Consider the following 21,097-nt stretch of genomic DNA (forward strand, 5'->3'; position numbering starts at 1 on the left):
CCGCGTCCCTGAATTTTGTTTGAAGGTCATTGCCTTCAGGGGTGCTCTAGGAAACTGGAGATAAGCACACACACATACACACACACTTGGATACAAGAAGGCAGGAGTGCATCAGGAGGGGACAAGAGCACCATCAGCAGGCTGCAGAGACCTGGTTAGTACACTTCATACCTGCAATCTGACACTCACTGTGGAGCGTTAGTGCAGCCCGGTACTGTAGCGCAAGAGAGGAGAGATACAGTAAGTAGAAAGAAAGTCAAAGAGAAAGAGTAAGAGAGAGCGTTGTCTTGGGTGCATCCTTTCCCACTAACCCACCTTTGTCCCTTCAACCCCTCTGATTTCTCTCCCCTGTTGCTCCCTCTCCTCCTTGTTTCCCTCCCCTTCTTCCTCCTGGCTGTGGTCCACGTCCATATTGTCTGTTTTGTCCCTCCATCCTCTGCTCTGACCAAACTATCTTATCTGTCCCTCCTTTTTTACTTAAAGAAACGCGGTCAACCTGGCCGTGCTAAAGCTCAACGAGCAGGGCCTGTTGGACAAATTGAAAAACAAGTGGTGGTATGACAAAGGAGAATGTGGCAGCGGGGGAGGGGACTCCAAGGTTAGCCCTCTCTGTCTGACCACCCCACCACTAGGGGGACAGGGGCCGCTCACTGGCTAGGCAGCCCGCGACAGCCCCCGTCCCGGGAGTGTAACACATGCATCTGCCCCGGCAAGGAGTCAAGCATGAAAGAGGGAGGACAAAAGTGACACCCTAAAATCTCTTGGGATATCCTGTAGCTTTAAAAATGGGCACAATGTTGCATCTGTTGTCAGCAGTGTGTGCCTTTTTATATAAAAGGTTCAGACCCAGTGACAAAGGTACAACACTTGAGCTCGTTGAGAGACAGAGAAAAGAAAAACATCATAAAAAAAACAATGGCATTTTTGAACCAAATCAATTGGCTGTACCTTTTAGAGGCCCAAAGGAACACCAATGTTCTTTTTAAGAGATCAATATATTATATAATTTTATGTTGAATCATCAGGGGAAAAAAAAAATTCTACATTTTTATGCAGAGAAATATGTCTCCATTGCAGGTGAGTACCTGCCAAGAGAAATCAGGCACACCTCATGATAATCACCATTTCCAAATGTGTTTGGCACTGATCTAGTAATGTCCCCCCTGAAAGGACAGAGTGTGAAGGTGGAAAGATAAAGAGAGCAATTACTGTGGAGACAGGAATATTCGCCCCCTAGTGGCAGCTCTGGGGAGAGGAGAAGGAGAGACTTGAGTGGGAGTCAAATTGTAAGAACGACAGAGAGACACCAAACTGCCCCTCATCACTCCTTCAGCCGAGAATCTGTTGGCCGAGTACATGGCAGGCGAAATGAGTTTCAATGGAAAAACAAGACCCAAGTGTAATTGTAGCTCTCAGATTCTTTTAGGCTCAAGTTGACTTGAGGCAGAGGGAAGGATGAATTATTGATGCTCCAGAATGAAACTACAGGATTAAGTTTCCTACATCTCTTTTTGCTTTATCTATTGTGTTAAAGATTCAAATATTTATGCTACTCTTTTGTTACTTTTAGGTCAAGAGATGATTTTTGTTAACCATTTGTGTCTTAACATAGTTGTAATTTGATTCCTTAGATTCTCAAAACTTACCTTTCATAATTTTATACAGTAACAGCATTTTAGAATCACAAATAACCATCTTTATTAGAAAAAGTAAATCCCTTTATTGTAAGGCAAAGCCTGTCTGTTGAGCTAATTGTGAAATGGAATCTGGACCGCTCTAGTCTACACCCGGACCAAAGTACGGTTTATTTCAGATTACACATTGTTATTGTGTCACCTCACACAAACATCTTTTAGCTGCTAGGAGTGGGAGCGGCATAACATTATCAGAGTTAAAGCTTTAATTGGAAAATAAAACAAGTGTTTTCAAAACTAACCAGTGAAAAAGGCTGAAAAAAATGTATGTATTGTGCGTTTTGTTCGAATCACAGATAAGTAACATTTGCAAATTATTTTGTAGTGAATATGTTGAAATTTCATGTTTCTCAACAATGCTGTGGTGAAGGTGTGGTTAGGTTTAGGCACAAATATAACTTGGTTATATAAGGAAAGAGCATGTTTTGGCTAACAACACCCACATTTGGTGGCACAAAAAAACATTCAGGTTTGGGAGTTCATATGCCAGTTGGAAACACTGCAATGTGCTGCTAAAAACACCCAGTTTGGGTTGGTTCCAAACAGTGGTCTGCAGCTTGTCAGGCGTCGCGCCTTGATGACACAACATCTACTATCCCCTTCACCTTCCGATGACAGTCAGCTTATATATTACGTCCCTTGAGAAATATTGGTGTGATACGTGTGAAATGTGTAAATTTAATACATTCATGATTTGCAGAGATGTATTTGCGAACATTTTCTTTTGGAGACTGGGCTGTGAATTTTGAAGCCTAGAATTTAGATGTTTCATTCAAAAGTACAAATGTCAAGAGAAAATATTGGGATCACTAATGTCTTATGGATAAATCATCTGGGAACCTTGAATGCCTGTACAAACTTTTAAGTCCAATTAATTTAAATTGAGGTATTTTACTTGATAAGGGTTAATTTTGACCTGCTGGTGGTGCTAGATAAAAAGATGATTTCCAAAGTCAGGATTTGCCGTCCTTCGAACAAGAATGTCTATGAAAAAAAACAAACAACAAATTCATAAATTGTTGATATTTTCAGTCTGAACAAAGTAGTAGACTGAATGATTGATAGTCAGTGTGATCTGAGTGCAAAAGGGGAAAATCATACCAGTAACAAGACAGGAGTTTCCTCTTGCCTTCAGTGTCTTTAGAGTTTATGAAATCTTCAACTACAAATCCAGCCTTACTCTCCCGGCTGTAGCACAGAGCTAGCCCCGTGCCAATACTTCTGGCTTTACAGTATTTGCCTCTGGCTCAGTGTAGGATCAGCTGGGGCAGCATGGGTGTGTTACCTGAAGTGACAAAGGTGGGTCCCACTCATATGTCTGTAGCTCGCCTTAGCTCCTTGCTCCCCCCAGCCCCTCCTCAACGAGCATACACACATGTACTCAGTGGGATCCATGCTAGGTCACTTGATGTGAGCAAAAAGTACTTTTCTGTGTAACTGAGCTGTGCAATGCAAATGTGAAATACTCTAATAACATAAAATAACATGACCTATGATGTTATTTATGTTATTTTTACACGCGAAGAACCCCGGTAAACCTTGCAGTTTTGAAACTGAGCGAAGCAGGCGTCTTAGACAAACTGAAAAACAAATGGTGGTATGACAAGGGAGAGTGTGGACCCAAGGACTCTGGAAGTAAGGTCAGTCTCACGCTGCTGCGGCCCTCAGAACGCTAGCCTGAAACTCTCATCCTGAATACGCTCCAGATTACTGCAACTACTGTCTTAGAAACAGTCAATAATCTCAATTAGCCTGAAACATATCTTGAATGTGCTCCACAAACTGTGATTTCCTTCATTTTTCTACTTCTATTTTGATGCTGGACCACATTTACCCAAATATGCATCAGACTCAAATTTATGTTCAGTTTCTGTAGCAATCTGTGGCAATCCCATCTTCATTACAGTTAGCATTAGGAATACAATGTGAATTTTGATTATCATCAGCAATTCCACTTTCATGTTTTTGTTTTGATCTCATACACTAGCACGTTTGGTAGCCTGAAACTCCAGACTAGAATATCAATGTTTCTTTAGCTTTAGCATTACTAACTTGTTGCAAATCTTGGCCTTTGCCTTCATGTCTAAGAATTAAAAGGAATAGTTAACCCCCAAATCAAAAACACCATTTTTTCTCCTTACCTGTAGCCTATTTATTAATCTAGATTGTTTTGTTATGAGTTATTGAGTGTTAGAGATACTGTATTGGCCATAGAGAGCTTGTTGTGCTCAAAGCAAAAAAATAAAAATGCATTTGTAAACTAAACAGCAATGTTTTCAGCAACTATGACCTGGTTACTCAATCCACAGACCTTATTGTGAACAGTTTCATATGGGAACTATTTTCTTTCTACAGAACTAGACCCGTCACTTATAGCACCGCGCTGAAGGAAGCATGCAGCTGGTTCTGGTGTTGTTACAGTTCAGCTGTGGACACCATTGATGTTTACATATCGAATTATCACAAACATGAGCCTCTCACCCATGATTAAATACACACTTCCTTCTGCATGGTGATACATTTGGCAGATGTAGTTCAGTAGAAAGAAAATAGTTCCTACATGTAAGTACTCATTACAAGGTCTGTGTATTATCTTGAGTAACCAGGATAGTTTTAAATGTATAATTTTGGCATTTTTGAGCACCAGAAGCATTATTATTGTGTGCATGCTATTATATTGGTGAAAAAGAAGCTGATATCTCAAACACTCTGCAACTTACACCAACAATCCAACTCACACCAACAATCTTCCTTGATAAAAAGCACAAGAGGAAAAATCAGGACTAGACTATCTCTTTATTTCCATAACTTAGAGAAATGTATGGTAACGCTTTATTTTACATGTGCAAGATACTTTTGTAGGAGAACTCCAGGTCAATTAAAGTGCAGTGTTTTGTTTCTACACTGGCAATTAGATATTTAGGCTTATACAAATTAATTGACAAGTGTATAAAGACTTCAGTGCACAACAGGTCAACTGAGTATTAAAAGAAAGTATTCAGTTTGTCATATGTGGACAACAGAGTTTTCTATAATAAATGAATACTGCATTAATAATTACTTGAGTTTATGTGGAGCAGGAATTTCCTCTGAAAGCCAATAACTGCATAGGGCTTTAACGCAAATGACTCAATTTATCTAAAATAAAATTTTCAAAGAGCTTCCCATATAATTATTAAAAAAATATATAGACCTGTGAGATAAAGCGTTACCAGATTTTTTAAAATTAGCATGAACTATTGAATTGGTACAGATGACTTATAACCTGTATCTCCCAGTTAAATTATTTGTTACTGTTTTGTTTCAGAGTATAAATTAAGTTCTTAAACAGGAAGACTTTTTACAATAACTTAGGAACTATTTATATAGACTACATTAGCCTTTAAATTCCATTGAAACTGCAGTGAAATATCACCGCTCAGATTAAAACTTGTTCTTTTGACTTAAATTAGATGTTGATAGAAGCCGCTTTGATATCATGTTGCAGTTGTAGAGATGTAGACTTGCTGTAGTTGTACTGACTGTTTCAGATGTGTAGTAGCAGTTGTGACAGTAGTATTAATTGTAGTTGTAGAAGTAGAATGTATGATAATATATTAAGTGATGACAAATGTAATTTTAGTAGTTTAGTAAAGTTGTAACTGTGTAGCACTAGATGTCACTCAATCATTTTTTAAAATCTGACAGTCTCTATTTCTGTGTCTAACCCACTGTACCCGTTTGTCTCTGCTTTTTCCTTCCTTTTTTCCCATACCATCACCTCCCTCAACCCGTACTCCTTCACTTCTTTCTTCTGCTTGTACTTCTGTTATTCTCCTCTTCTCATCTCTTGATTTTCCCTACCCCATTTATCCTGACTGCCTTTCTCCTCTCCCTAATCACATGTCTTTCATCCTCCATCACATCATCCTACTCTGCTCCTTCTCTCTCCTTTGTTTTCCATTTTCACCTTTTTTCCCTCATTTTTTTTCTCTTTCCCATCAACCTCTACTCTTCTTCCTCCTCATCCCTCATTCATATCCCATCCCACTCCCTCTGTCCAGGATAAGTCATCCCAGGCTCTGAGCCTGTCCAATGTGGCGGGGGTCTTCTACATCCTTGTGGGCGGCCTGGGCCTGGCCATGCTGGTGGCCCTGGTCGAGTTCTGCTACAAGTCACGGGCCGAAGCCAAGCGCATGAAGGTGGACCTTAGTCCCCCCCACTGCCCCAGCCCCTCCCCCAGCACCCAGAATCTAGCCACTTATAGGGAGGGGTACAACGTGTACGGCTCCGAGGGGGTCAAGATATAGGGGTAGGATTTAGAGGCTCCCATATAGGTGGGGTAATGGTGGTGTTGATCATGGTGGTGGTGCTGTAGATTATTGTATTGTTGATGTAGAGGCTGACGCAGCAGCCCCACGCAACCGTGTTGTTCTTCATGTGGTGATGAGGATGTGGTCAAGCATTGTGGAACCAATGTAGCTTTTTTATGTTTCATGACAGCTTATTTTTTAATTTAATTTAATTTTTATTTTTTGCTGTTTTCTTTCTTTATTGGCCGAATCATTTGTTAGATTTTTGGGTTTAAATTCGTTTTGTTACGGTTGCCTTTCACCCCTAGCTAATTTGGGGTTAGATTTGTGTGAATACAGATTTGGTTCCATCGTCTTTGGCTGCAGATGATGATGATGATGATGATGATGATGATGATGATGATGATGATGATTGATGGTGATGCTCTTGGCTCATGACTTGACTAGGCACCTGCATTGTAATCTCAGCCAATAGTACTGCAAAATACTGATGGGGCACGGGTGCACAACGCCATTTTCAGGGGCTAGTTCAATATTATAAATGTTTCTATATAATCTATAGGGCTACAACTAACAATGATTTTCCTCATCAATTAATCTGTCAGTTTTTTTTACAATCTGTTATGCTTGTTTTGTCCAAACAACAGTTGGAAACCCAAAAATATTCAGTTAACTATAACATAAGTCAAAGAAAAGCACAATTTAGAAGATGAAACTGCAGTGAGCTTAGCATTTTTGAACAATTACCAAAATAGTTAACAAAATAGTTAATTACTTTACTGCTAATAGGGGAATCAAGTAATCAGTAATCATTTTAGCATTATACTGTGTGTAAAAAAAACTAATAATAATCAGCATAGATTAAAAAAAACATAAAAAAGGACAAAATTTAAACAATGTCTTGAAAAACAACATAAAAAAGTGTCAAGTATATAAATACTATTTCCCAAAATCCATACTTTATTTACCTCTAAAATTTCAGTTTTATTTTGGTTATAGGCTGTCATATACTGTTTATAGACTCGCTTACCAGCAAAAGTGAAAGCCAAACCCCAGATTCACTCTCTTTTTGGAATAAGCTTAGCCTACTTGGCATGTCGTTGTGTTTTAGTGCCGTATTTTACTTCTTGTAACTTCCTCTTGCACATGCCTGCTGCTCACCATCTGGCAGCTGGTTGTTTCCTTTTTATAAAGTCCCAACATGGTTAAGAATTGGTTATGGTAAGGAACAGATTGCAGATGTTGCTACAAAACACCTAGCTTTGAGTGGCACAAACATCGCAACCAATGTTGTTGTTTGTTGGTCTCAAACAGCACTCTCCTGGGTCAAAGTCTGGTGTTTGTTGGACCCATCCACCTCCCCTCTAGGCCATCCTGAGCGTACTTTTGCAATCTTTAAACGACACTCATTGCTCTGAGTGTTTAATAATGATGCTGATAGGTTTATATAAGAAAAGGGCAGCCAGGCTGTGACCTAACCTTCGTGCTGTGGGGGTACTCGTAAAGGAATGCCCGAACACAGCAAAATAAGGAAAATAAATAAAGAAATGCATGCATAGGGCAGTCTCTCCAGATAAATACACTCCGGCACACATTTAAAGTGGTTCCAGCCCGTTCTCATTCCGAAGTTGACAAGAACTGCCACTTTGTTGGTGCTTTTGGCGTCAGATCCTGATGCCGAAAGCCACACGATACACTGCTGGATGGAATCAGCAGAGAATGCAGCTGGACGGCTGCTCCGTAACAGGTGGTGTCAATTGAGAACAAGTCTGGACACAACCTGTAATGTGCGTATGATAATCAGGATGGTGTCAGGTTGAAATGCTGCTGGTAATGACGCAATATAAGGAGCATGAGGGTGCCTATAGGGTGGGCGAGAGGGGCGGTGGATGGGTACCACAAACCCCAGACTATCATATGGGAGTTGCGTTCACTTCCTGTGCGAATGTGATTGGTTTTTTTTTACTATGTGACAGCATGTGTGTTTGTTGACGCCCTGGCATTCCCTGGCATTGGTTGCAATGTGCTTTAGTTCTCTTAACATAACCACGCGCAGCATTAACCCACCATGTGCTTTTGTTGACATCATGGTAGCAGCATTACAGAACATAAATAGCAGATGCAGAGGGATACTGAGAGCATAATATATATGTAGACGCAGGAGTCCACTGCAAAACGGCAACATGCGGCAACTTGGGATGAGAACGTGTTGGTGGGGCATGAGTGATGATTGAGAGGGATTACCTCTGTATGAGTCTATATATTGTTGTTGTTTTATTTTGTAGGGATCCTGAATAGTTTATCTTTAAGGTTTTAGCAAAAGTTTATATTGGTACTTCACTACCCTGAGAGCAAAAGTTAGTTACTGTGGTGTTCCTCATTAAAATCTGTGACTGCTTCAAGCTACAAATTAATAAGCTAAGATGTGGACACCAATTATCTCTAATCTGGGTCTAAAACTTTTTCAGCCATAATGTGATAGATATATGTCGAGAGTAAAAGAAATGTTTTTATGTCAGTGGATGTCCACCATAATTGTCATAATTAGACTAGCAGCACCTCTTTAGTGTCAGGAGGACATGTGCATACATGAAATGCCTTTTTGAAGAGCACTTTAAAACCAGTTCACACTGTGCCAATAGAACCAATTTAGGATGAGACTGCACTTTTGACAGCTAGAGCAAAGTTTCAAACATTCTCCTTGAAATGCTGATTTGATCTCATTCATTTAGGTATAATCAGGTAAGTTTGAGTTATTGAGGAACAAATGAAATAGCAGGATGACTTTATTTTACCCAGCAGCAGTGTTTAATTACTTTTTTTTTTTTGTACATTGATATTAGTCAACCTGCAGCCATCAGTTGATTGAGTGATAGTGAGTTTGTCAAAAATCTAAAATGCTCCTATAGTCAAAACCTTATGGGGAAGAAAACATTTCCTAATCTTCACTTATTGCAGCTATTAAAAGCAGTAGCAGTAGTTTTATTTGGATTACCTGATATTCACTGAAAGATCTACATTTTTAACAAACCAGGACTTGAAATATACATGTGAATCTTATTTACATGGTATGGTATGGGAAAACAAACTGTGTAAGGATCTGTGCAAAATAGCTACAATTCCTGCTGAATAAACATTCCCAAGCTCTGGTGACTAGTAGTCAGCACTGTTTCCTATCCAACCACTACACCTTTTATGTGTTGTCCATAAACTGGAGTTGTGCACCCTTATTGTCAATGGTCCAAACAAGCACTCTGACTTATTCCAGCCCCTGACAACTTACAAACAGCCCAGTTACTTAGTGTTAATGTAGAGGAATAATTGATGAAGCAAACACTTCATATAGAATGGCTACTTAGAGATGTTGTTGATAAAACATGACTCACATTTATTGACGTCAAAGAGTAGTTAAGTTAAGTGATAGGAAACACTGGACTTCAGTTTGATGATCTGCTTAATGAACCTTTCAGAGGCGTTATAAGGTCATTTTCGATGAACAACTTAAGCAGATTCATTTAGATATTCCTCAAGAATAATCTATGCTTCTCTTTCATTTTTAATTAAGTTGTACATTAGCATTACAGCATTCAATAAAAGAGGTGGACGAGTCTCCCTGCACTCTGTAAATGCAGAGTGCACTGATATAAATTCCCCTTTTTTCCCAAATACTGTCCTCCCAATTCATCTATTCAAAAGTGGCTCCTACAAGATTTGATACAAAATAAAGGTTATTAGTTTCTAAGCAATGTGTATAATCATATTGCTATGTTTAGGAAGTAAAAGATGAAACTAAAAGATAATTCTCTCTGGATTGTCTCATGAAAACCTTCTGAATTCAGTGTTAGCGGAGATATTTTAGGAAGCATCCAAATCACAGTACACAGTACAAGCAACATCCATTTAATTCCTTATATGTTCTCAAAAAAGGCTCGGTCATTTGGGGGCAAAAAAAGCTTTTTGCCTCTTAGAAATGTAACTGTGAAACATCACAGAGTAGCCTGTCTGTATGAAGTGTCGTCCTACTCTGAGCAGTATCGTCAGTCGATCCCTCTCTATAAATCTGAAACCTTGAAAGAAAAATCACTCCTTTGTGTTTTCCTTTTGTCCTTCCAAAGTCCTCACTTTCCAAATCCTTTCAAATCCTCACCCAAATTTTTCAGATAACTGAAACCAGATCCCAGAAATGCATGGTCACCTATGAAATGCAGATGTCTACAACCTAAATCCTCTCACCCAGTGTGTACATGTTTGTTGATTGTTGCCTGCTTTTACGTTTACTCTTGCCTTTTGTAAAACTGTTACTGTATTTGCACTATGTGGTAGCCTTGCAGTGAGATCTGAATGTGCAATTTTGGGGTGTATCCAAACATGAAATGACGGTACTTGCGACATGTTGATTAGTTTGTTTGAACAAGGAGAAAAATGTCTTTCAAATTTTGATGCACAACAAAAGCTCAGTGAGAAAATCCGAAAAAAGCTTTTCCAAGCAGCTTGTGGTGAATTCTGTTCAGAAAATACAAACTCATAAGTAAATCTCCGGTGAATCACTTGCTAACTTCTTAACCAGGCAGTAATAATTGAGTGTCTGTGTGACTTTTAAGAATAGATAGAAGCAAAGCCACCAGCTGTTTGGTATTTTTTGCCTGATAATTACTTTAGAGATTAATTGATTATCAAAATTAATGTTGATTACTCTGTCAATGACTAATCAATTATTTACCTAATTGTTTCATAAGTAGTTTACTTATAATATGTGCCCTAAGGCCCAGCCACCAAACCAACATCACAGAACTAGTGGCGAAAAGGGTGACTGTTGCATCACCTCACATCGCCTGTCTTTTGGCCTGAAAGTGAACTGAACACATCGCAAAGACTGCAGCCAAAAGCCAAAAGCCAACTCGCACATACTTATTATATTCTGCAGTCGCATGAGAGGAAATAACTACTAAATAACACAGCAGCAGGCCGCATTATTTTATTTGTCATTAAAAAAGGAAAACCAAAAGACCACTGGGAAGGAGTGTAGCAGTGGGCCGGTCCAGATGCTGTTCCAAGTTTGACCCCATTAGCCAGTGAGAACATTAAAAACACAAGAAAAAATTCCCTGTTTTAGCTAAAGACCTCAATGGCTTAAAAAAAAAAAACCAATCATACCTAATATAATAAGTTTGTTTCAATCTCACGCTGTATTGACTCTAGCCATTTGTTTGCCTTCCTCCATGCCAATTCAACATGCTGAATCGGCCAAAAAACAGCCATCAGAGGTCTACCAGAGTCATCAGAAACACCACAAAAACTAGGGCGACAGATGCTCGCAGACTGCCTAACATTAATAAATGGCCAGCAGCCAGCTTGATGTGTCAGGGCCCTTGCAACAACAACAAAAAAAGAGTGGAATGCAGATGGCAAAACTTCCACAGTTTTTCAACAATGTGTGAAATTGCACTCTCAGACCTTTCTAACTGTTAGTGTTCTTGTGTGCTCAGTTTGTGTACAGGCACATGCATGTGTAAGTGTTCTTCATGCATGTGTTTTATTGAAATTTCTGTATTTTGGAGTTTGCAACGTTTCTTTGCCGATGATATGATTTTTTTTTAAACTAAATCTCAAACCCTCTTCTATTTCCTTCCCTCTACCTCTCCTCATATGTAGCTGTCTTTTTCTGAAGCCATGCGGAACAAGGCCCGTCTGTCCATCACAGGAAGTGTGGGGGAGAATGGCCGCGTCCTGACGCCAGACTGCCCCAAAGCTGTGCATGCTGGCCACGCCTCCCTCCGACACCCCGGCCTTGCAGTGGTCTCCTCTGGACTGCCCTGAAAACCAAAAACACCTGCCGTGCCTTAATGACACACAAACATACAGACTTTGACAAGGACACACACACACACACACACACACTTCATCATTTTCATGCATAACACACATATACACAAATATGCATATAATTACAGATACTCAAATACAAATACATTTTTACACACTGGAATACATAAACACACTGCGCATCATCATCTCATTTTCCTGCTGCCATTGACTTATTTTACAAGAGATAAGTGAAATACAACTGTGGAGTTAATAGTGGAGAAAAAAACAAAACAAAAGACAACAATGACTATCACACTTGCCTGCAGCATTCATAATACTGTTTTTTGAGGAGGATACCATCCTGATATCGACGAACCGACTGGAAAGCCAGCACAGACTTACCATGAAATGAGCAATGAGCTGTGAACATGACTGCAAAACTGATCATGATGATGATAGTGATAAAGATGATGATTGCAGCTGACGGTACAAAAAAAAAAGACAACCAAACAACTCTGTTCCTGCTCTGTCTTCACTGGACAGTGTTGGCTGATGAGCCGCACCCCTTGACAACGCCTTACTAAGACTAAAAACATTGTTTTCATCATCATCATCATCATGGTCATCTCCATCTTAACTTGCCTGCAAAGACTGAGTGCCAGGTATTTATCACCCTTAGAAGACCAGAAAACTGTAAGCTTGAACGTTCGGACTGTGCAAACCTGCTACTTTGCCATGGACTGTTCAAACTGAATGAAAAAATGCTTTCTTACTACGCATATAGAATGATTTCTCGCCCTGAAAACCAGCGAGATAATCAGCCAATATAGAACAGAAGTAACCTCGAAACACACACGTGTGGCTGATCACAGCCGCAGAATTCACAGGGGTTTGTAAAGAAAAAAAAAGGTAGTAAATAACAAAATCTTTCATCAACAGCATCATCATGACAGTAGAAATGCGAAATAGCAAATTGATGATTATTTTTTGCCGGGTGGCAAAGGGGAGGTTTAAACTATATATTCAGTGATGGAAAGAAAAAATAAAACACGTGCAGATCTCAAATGGCAACCTAACAAAAAGTGCTTCTCAACCTGAATGCTGGGACCTTAAATGGGAGCAAATATAGTGTTTAAACATTTGGGAAAAAAAATGTTTAATCATGGTAAATAATTCCACCTCTGTGTCCTCAAGAATGGTAAATCCAAACAGCTGGACAATGGACAAAGTTTAGCATTCTTTGCATGTTTCCTCACAATGGGGGGACTAGAGTAGTAAACCATTTGTTTCCAGAGCCGTAATAAGGTTGAGAACCACAGGTCTATGCTGTGTGTGCTTCATTTGACTTAACCTATGGGTAGAGTTTTCAATTTCTTTAAAAATAATGCACCTAATGAGCAGCTGGTTGTCATTTAAGATCATCAGTCTTTTCCAGTGGCCAGGGAAGGGTACAATATCAGAAAGCTTGCTTTTTAAAACTGTTGTAAATAACTGCGTAGCAAAACAGAACTCACATGTCTTTTTTAATCATCTTAGACAACAATTCATTGCAATAATGAATATAAAAGAAAATGCCACTACTTGTAATTAAGATCAAATCTTTTTTATGAATCGACATATTATATATAATTATATATAATACAAATGAATAAATATATAAATATATATATAATATATATATATATACGTCTATAGAAGAGCTATAGAAAACATTGATCACAGATTGTCGGAGGCCATGGCATACATTCTGTTATATGGCTGTTTTTTGATAACTTGAGAATATTAATATGCCACAGTCTTTGTGTGTCCTACTCAACACTGAATGTCCATCTGGCACTCACACGGACACAAACATAAAAACACATGCACATGTTGCATACACAGGGTCAGCTCAGAGTGATCACTCAAGCACCATGAGAGGTTCGGACCATTTTATTTTTTGCCAGTTTGTCTATTTCACCAGTAGTTATTCACTGTCTTTCATTGTCAACACTTTTTTAACCCCCAGTCCTTCTGTTAGTGGGCAGTAAAGGCCTCTGAAACAGCATGTAGAGGGCCAGTATTCAACACTGGAGCCAATACAATGAGAACACATTTAGGCAGGCCTCTGGAGAGGATGGCCACTGCGGTCACTGTACAGGGAAACAATGCTGTCTGACATTTGGAGAGTGTAGCATTTGTGTTGCATTTCATATCGCCTCAGTGCTTTTTGTTATTTGTCTTCTCACCAGATGTGAGTCAACCACAGATTGAAATCCAACACGAGTTCAAATCGGGCAAGATTTGTGCTTTTTGGGGACATGTTTGGATCCATCAAGAGCAATCAATCCTAAAAAATGTTTTAAATCTGTTTTTTTTTGCGCATTTAACTTTATGCCAGCCTTGGGGAGAAGATATGCATCATCATTAATATCTGAGGAACAATTAGGAAAAGAAAGAAATATATTTTTATGGATTTACATCAATGCAATTTTAGTTTTTGTTGTAATACAACTCGACAGAGATTTTTACATAGCGATTGTGGCATAATACAGTGATACTGTATATGAGAATGAAATACTGTGTTTTCTGTCCTGCTCACCTCTCCTTTTATTCCTTGTCCTCTTTGGGTTTTTTTTTTTATTTTAACTGTTCTGCTTGTCCAGTGCCCTGCCTCCCATCTCTGAAATTGTCTTCGTTCCTTTCTTGTTTTGTCTTCCCATTCCCTCTTTCTACTTTCATCTCCCCTCCTGTCCCACCATAACAGAACTCTTTCTATGAAGTGCATCTCAGCAGTGACAGATGACTTTTTTTCTGCCCTGACACATTGCAAAGTAATGGGATAGAGATGAATCCAGAACTCAAGACACCAAATGACAATCTGAGTTGTTTCCGGCTCTTTTTCTGAGCATTGCATTCTTTTTATGTCGTAACTTAACATTTCACAAAAGAAGACTTCCACGTCTTTCCTGAGCTCACACACGTACCTCATAATGCATCACTCCTGAATCAAATGTATTCAAGTCAAACAAGTCAAGTCAGACAAAAGCATAAGAAGAAAATAACATCCTAAAACAACAAGTATCTCAAGCAACAAGCCTTTTCATGGCTGAAACAAACAAGACAGACAGTTTCCAATCACCTCTCAGCCCAGGGGATCAGCGCAGCAGCACTGCAGCAATCCAGCTTGAGAGAAATAATGGGAATAGTGGATTTCTGCAGCGGATTCATTTGTGAACAGACAGTTAGCACTGATCCAGCTATCACCACACGAGGCAGTTAAACTGTACATGATACTGTTGTTTATTTCTTTGCCACCTCCAGCACATAAGATTTCATGCGTAGACAGCAAAAAGCAGACTGCTGGGCTGTCAACACTCTGGCTTTAACACTGTTTCTTTCTTTCTTTGTTTCTTGTCTTTCCATTTGGTTTCTTTTTCTAGTAAAACATCAATGCTAAATCTGCTCTCTCTGTGTGGTTCTTCATCCACTGATCCTCTTCCTTTACTGTGTACTGCCTTCATCATTGAAGTGATGTTATTCACCATATTGTCTTGATGTCTTCTCTTAAACTAAGAACTTGTATTCAGACAGGGTTAGCAGATATCTTGATAATGAATAAGTATGATCACAGGGGCATCTATTGAAGAAATTGCAAATTAGGATATCAAAGTGTTACTCTGTTACAGACTGTTTTTGTCATTGTTGATTTACCTTGTTAGAGAACAAATACCTTGCAGTTACCCGAATTCTATTAAATGAGACTGAGATAAATCATAGTCAGTAATTGCTTACTGTAAATCTAGAGTCACAAAATGCTCCATTAGGTACCAAGACACAGTGTAACCACTGCCAAGTTTCTTTCAAAAAAAAGGAAGTTTGTCTAACATAAGAATTTTCTCTGGTGTATAATCAACAAATTGTTAGAACTGTAAGAATTCTGTTTTTATCGTCATGTCTCACCACCATGTTCCCACAGTAGCCCAGATCAGACAATCCAGACATTGGCTTCCGCTACAAAGGCTATGGGAAAACAGTTTGTTTTTGTTTTGTTTTTTGTAAATGAAACTTATTTTCTCTGTGTTTTTACCAGTTTGAAACACCAGTTCCATGTGTTGTGGAGAGGAAGAGACTTCTGCTGATAATTTAGCTCCCAGTACAAACCTCCTGAACGTCTGAATCTTAAGTTATCAGACAAAAAAAGTGAGCACACAGTGGCATGTGCTAGTTCGTGGCCCATCTTCGTAGCCAGTTCTCATTCTGAAGTCGTCAAATACTGACACTTTGTCAGAGATTGATGCCGAAAGCCACCTGTTGCAGTAGATATGGCCCCAGCAGTTTGTAAAGACAACACTTGTTGACTGTGATACACCGCTGGATGGCTTTAAGTTGAAACGCTGCCGGTTACAGTGTACTACAAGGAGCTAGAGTGTACATATAGGGTGGGTGTATGGGAGGGTTAGTGAATGGGTCCAACAAACCCCAAACTTTCATCTGCAAGCCTGACATTTGTTTTTGTTTTTTTTCTGAACCTAACCACTTGCTTTTGTTGCCTAATTTAACAGTGTGCTTTTGTTGATGCCCCAGTGTTGGTTGCCACGTGTTTTAGCTGCCTAAACCTAACCATGTCCTTTTGTTGACATGCCAGTGGGCATCCCGGTATGTCAACAGCAGATGCAGGAAGATACATAGAGCATCATATGTAGGTGTGGAACTTCACTAACAAAGCAGCGATACGTGATGATTTAGGATTAGAACATGTTGGTCTCTGGCATGCCAAACAGTGTCGAGGAACACTGTTTTAAAGCATGAAATCACCTGACCCGTTTGTTTTAGAGATGAAGCGATCTCTGCAGATAATTCGGCTCCTGATGAAAACCTCCTAAACAAAACAAACGAACGGTGAAGAAATCCTAACCAGAGGATGTTTCAGTTGGTTGTAATCTGCAATCCACACTACTGGATGCCATTAATTCCTCCTAAATTTTACACACTGGACCTTTAAGGGACTAACTACAACCACCTTGCAACCTTATTTGCACCTAGCTCTGCTCCAGTTAACTGGCAAAGTGAAGTTGGACATACCCTAAATGCACTTGGCCATTCACTTAAGATCATAAGCTAGAGAAGATTTCAAAAAAATGCCTAAAAGTTTGTGCCACTCCACCTACTGTGATAGCTCTTGAGATATTTCCATCTGGACTAAAGAACCTGGAAATTATTTAGCTGAGCATTTTTATTGTAGTTGTGGGTCTCAAAAATTGAACACAGCTATTGGGGAGGATTTAACATTTAAATCACAGCAAGAACTCAAACAAATTACTCAGCACTTCTGAAATGTCCTCAAGAACAACTGAAATTTTTTGCCTCACCAGAGTTTTTATACGTATCTGTTCGGTGTGTATATGAAGCCTCACGTTGCACAGTCTGTGCTGTTTTATTAGCTATAACAGGGTTAAAATCCCTGCTGCGATTTTGTCATTTGGGCTCCTTTTTTCAGTCCATGGGGACCTAACACTCCTAATGCAGAGCCATCACTGACAAGCATTTCCCATTATTTGCCATCTCTTTCACGCACAGAAACACACTCACACAGATATTCACATACCACGCTGGGTTATTACTGACAAGTATTTCCCATTTACCCGAAGATGAAGCAAAATAACAATTTTTAAGGTGGTTCAGCCACCCTCTTAACCTTGCACCTTCACGTGCAGATGCACACACACACACACCTTCAATCTGCCTCTTTATTGTCACTGCAGAGTGACAGCAGCCTTTTCACCTTCTCATTTTTATTGGCTCATTTCATCTCCTCTTTCTCAATCTCAGTCTTTCCCCCTCGCAGCTCTTTATTATCCCCCTTCCTGTTCTGCCCCTCCTCATTTCTCCTCAGTTCCCACTCTGTATTCCTCTGCTTATTCTCTTTAGCCCCCCTCCTCCTGTCATACTTCATTTCTCCATTTTTTTGCATCCCTCTCTCGGGGGAATCCATCTCAAAGCCTGATCTCTCATCCACAGCTCCTCTCCCCACCATGACCACCTTGCATGCCCTTACTTTTTCTTTGAGGCGTCTCTCATGATCGGATAGGAAATTGAATTCCACCAACATTCTCAGCACATGCAAACAGCTCATCCTCATGCTATTTTGTTGCTGTTGTGGGTGGAAGCCTGAAATGTGTTTACATACAATGCACACTTACCACTTACTCACCTATATGCAGACTTGTAGTCATACAGGCAAAACAGAAGTTGGAAACAAATGAACACACAAAACTGTAATTCTACATGCTTGGATTAATACAAATTTCATTTTCTGACTGAATGAAAAATAAATCAGACTTGCATTCATTTAATGCCATCTGAAAAGTGTGACTAAAGTATTTTCCATTTGGATTAAAGAGTGAATGAAATGGAACTGATTGCAAGTTGATTAAAAACAATTTGTTTCAGGATGATTATCGCAGCTCTTTTCACTCATAGTGAAAACTAAATATCCGCTGCTTTGCCATCAAGTATATCTGTGTCTATATAGACACAGTATATGTAAACTAAACTAGGAATCAGAATGCAAGTCACTTTCACTTCATCTACAAATGTCAAAAGAAATTGTAGAAAAGATTATAGGGAAAGAAAGACATCAGTAAATGATAACCTCCGTGCTTTATTGCATTAGTATTTATTATATTACATTAGTTTTAGCTAAAAAAAGAAAATGACAACTGTGTATTTTCGGTGCTATGCAGATGATACACAGCTATTTTTAAGTGCCGCCTACTATTATTGGCACGATTTGTATCGATACCCTCACTATGAAACAAGATTTCTACTGCTGTACATCTAAACAAACAAAACATCATGCTTTTCGACCTGATCACAAGAATGAAGTCAGCATTGTCAAATGCAGAGCTTTTTAACTTTGAAAACAATTTGCCAAAGTAACACAGAAAACACAGGATTGTATTATTTCTGTCTTGTCTACACTGCTAAAGAAAACCCATGGTGAAATGAACATTGTTAAAAATTCACCAGCAAATCTGCCCACAGAGACCTAAGTTCATCTCAATGGTCAGTGTACTGTTTTTCAAATCTTAAAACACCTGGGTATAATGAATGTCAGACATACTTTGTGAGGTATTGGATCCTTAGATTCACAGGCAGAGACCTTTCAGCTGTACCAAGAGTGAGATCTGTGCGCTATGTGGAGGCTACTTTTATTGCCACCTGTAGAACAGTTTGCCAGTGAACCTAATGGCATCAGCCTAAGGACTGTGTTTCGGTATAGTTTATTCTTTAAAGCTTTTTCTCCAATGACACAGTAAAGCTCTGAACTGTAATATCCCAGCCTGATTTGATTTTTCCAGTTTGACTGCATTACTGTAGTACCTAAAGTAGGCCATGACAAATTTTGGATTCAAAATATTAATTGATACTGGCAAAGGAACCGTTGGAAAATATTGTAGTTTTTTATTCTCCACCGCATGCCTTAGCTGCCATGTCTCAGATACTCCACATAGCAGTCGTTTCAGTCACTGCATGCCTTCATTGCTGAGGGACCTTTTTTCATAACAATATGATGGATTTTCACACCACTTCTAAATCCAGACAGAGCTAAAGAGGGGCCTTTTATATATAGCTTTCATCTCAGAGACAGACAACAAAATATCTTTTGGACGGAAAAAGAAACTAGTCTTTGTGATTCGATCTGCTCGCTTTGAGTCCCAGCCTCTGTGTGTTTGTGTGTGTGTGTGTGTGTGTGTAAGAATCTGTAGGGGCACAGGTGATGTTATAGTTTAAAAGAAGCCTCACTAATGGAATAAGACGTTTCACTGTCATCTCAAATTTTCCAGCTTTAATGTATCTGTTTAGTTTGAGACTCCAGTTTGCTCACACTTTCATGCCACCATGACACAGAAACACAATTAAAATATGAAATGCAAAAAGAAAAAAAGGCAAGAATGTCACTGGGTTACATCAGTTTTACTGAAATCCTCAAAAGTTTCAAGATGCAGGGTTTGTGTTGCACATCAGTGTTATGCTCTTAAAGTGATATTTAACGCTTGTCTCTTCTTATTATCCTGCATTGATCCAGGGAACCCCCGATGGGCTTCCTGAGAAGCATCGATACTGGCGAGACAAATGTTTTTTTTTTCCTAATCAACTTATTCTCTTTTAAAAATTATTCTTCAAAGGCAATACAGAGAACATAAAGACACGAGAGAGAAAGGCTGGTTATCAAAAGCAGTACTTTGTAACCCAGATTCTGTTCAGCTCTGATCAAAGTTTGTCTGGAGGTCACATTTCTTCTCCTCAATAAACTTTATTTAAACACTTAATAACACAGGAAGGCATGGACTACGTAAGACATGATAAAAAATATAGAAATACATACAGTATAATAATATCAGGGGTAGTATTATAATAAAAGAATAGAATAGTGTTGCTAGGTCATTCATGTAGCCCAATTTTAAGTTGTTTAAAAGACAAACTAGTGTTAACTCGTGACATATTATGTGTGATGTGTTAAATGACATAACCTTCAGCATACAGTGGACAAATACATATTATTTTGTAAAATTTCACAGTATATTTATAGCACAACAGAACTTAAAGTATAAACTGAAGAAAACCATTAAAGGAATATTTTTGTTTCACTTTTTCATTCTAGCATGCACACCCAAAACTTTCAGCAGCTGCTCATCACAGATGTTCAGGCTCTTTTCCCAAGTTCACAAATCTTAATGGCAAGAACATCACATTTTAATAGGCCTTATTTCACAGAAGGCATTTGACATGTCACAGTAGGAGGAGCACAGGTGTGAATAATCAAATTAATGACCAAATTCCATTTAGCTTCTCCAGTTTCACGGTCCTGACATTGTGCATGCTGACTCCCTGTCACACTGTCATGCCTTACTGGGACATGTAAATAGACCGGCGCCATCGTTAATGTTATTAGTAACACCTGTGCTTTTCATATTATGACAAGCAAAGGTGAAATATCAGTTTAAAATTAGTGGATGAATGTTCAAAATCACAAGCATTACCATGTAAACAGTATTTTGACACAAGCACTTGACCGTAAAACATACATGGCATAAAAATCTCTCTGTACAAGTAACAAAATTTTTTTTTTTTTTTTTTTTTGAGCACTTAATTATACAGAAGCATGCAGTAGATAAATTGGAACTGGTTTGGAGCATAAATTTAAAGTAAGACATCATGTTTCCATTCTTTTATATGTACCATCATAAAAACATTTCTACACTTGAAGAGGTGAGAGAATCAGTGTTTTGAAAATTACAAGAGTTAAGTCCTATACTTTGA

At 38.9% G+C, this 21,097-nt stretch overlaps 1 protein-coding gene across 1 annotated transcript in view; it reads left to right on the forward strand.

The window, feature by feature from the left end:
- The window catches only part of gria4a (glutamate receptor, ionotropic, AMPA 4a), a 122,980-nt gene extending 111,117 nt beyond the window's left edge, over positions 1-11,863 (forward strand). Inside the window, exons 16-18 of the mRNA XM_042486326.1 lie at positions 484-598; positions 5,738-5,875; positions 11,639-11,863. Coding sequence (XP_042342260.1) covers positions 484-598; positions 5,738-5,875; positions 11,639-11,803 — 418 coding nt within the window. The 3' untranslated portion in view covers positions 11,804-11,863. The remainder of the gene's footprint in view (positions 1-483; positions 599-5,737; positions 5,876-11,638) is intronic.
- The last annotated feature ends 9,234 nt before the right edge of the window (positions 11,864-21,097 follow it).

The sequence above is a fragment of the Plectropomus leopardus genome, chromosome 5 (genome assembly GCF_008729295.1).
Source record: "Plectropomus leopardus isolate mb chromosome 5, YSFRI_Pleo_2.0, whole genome shotgun sequence".
Lineage (NCBI taxonomy): Eukaryota > Metazoa > Chordata > Actinopteri > Perciformes > Serranidae > Plectropomus > Plectropomus leopardus.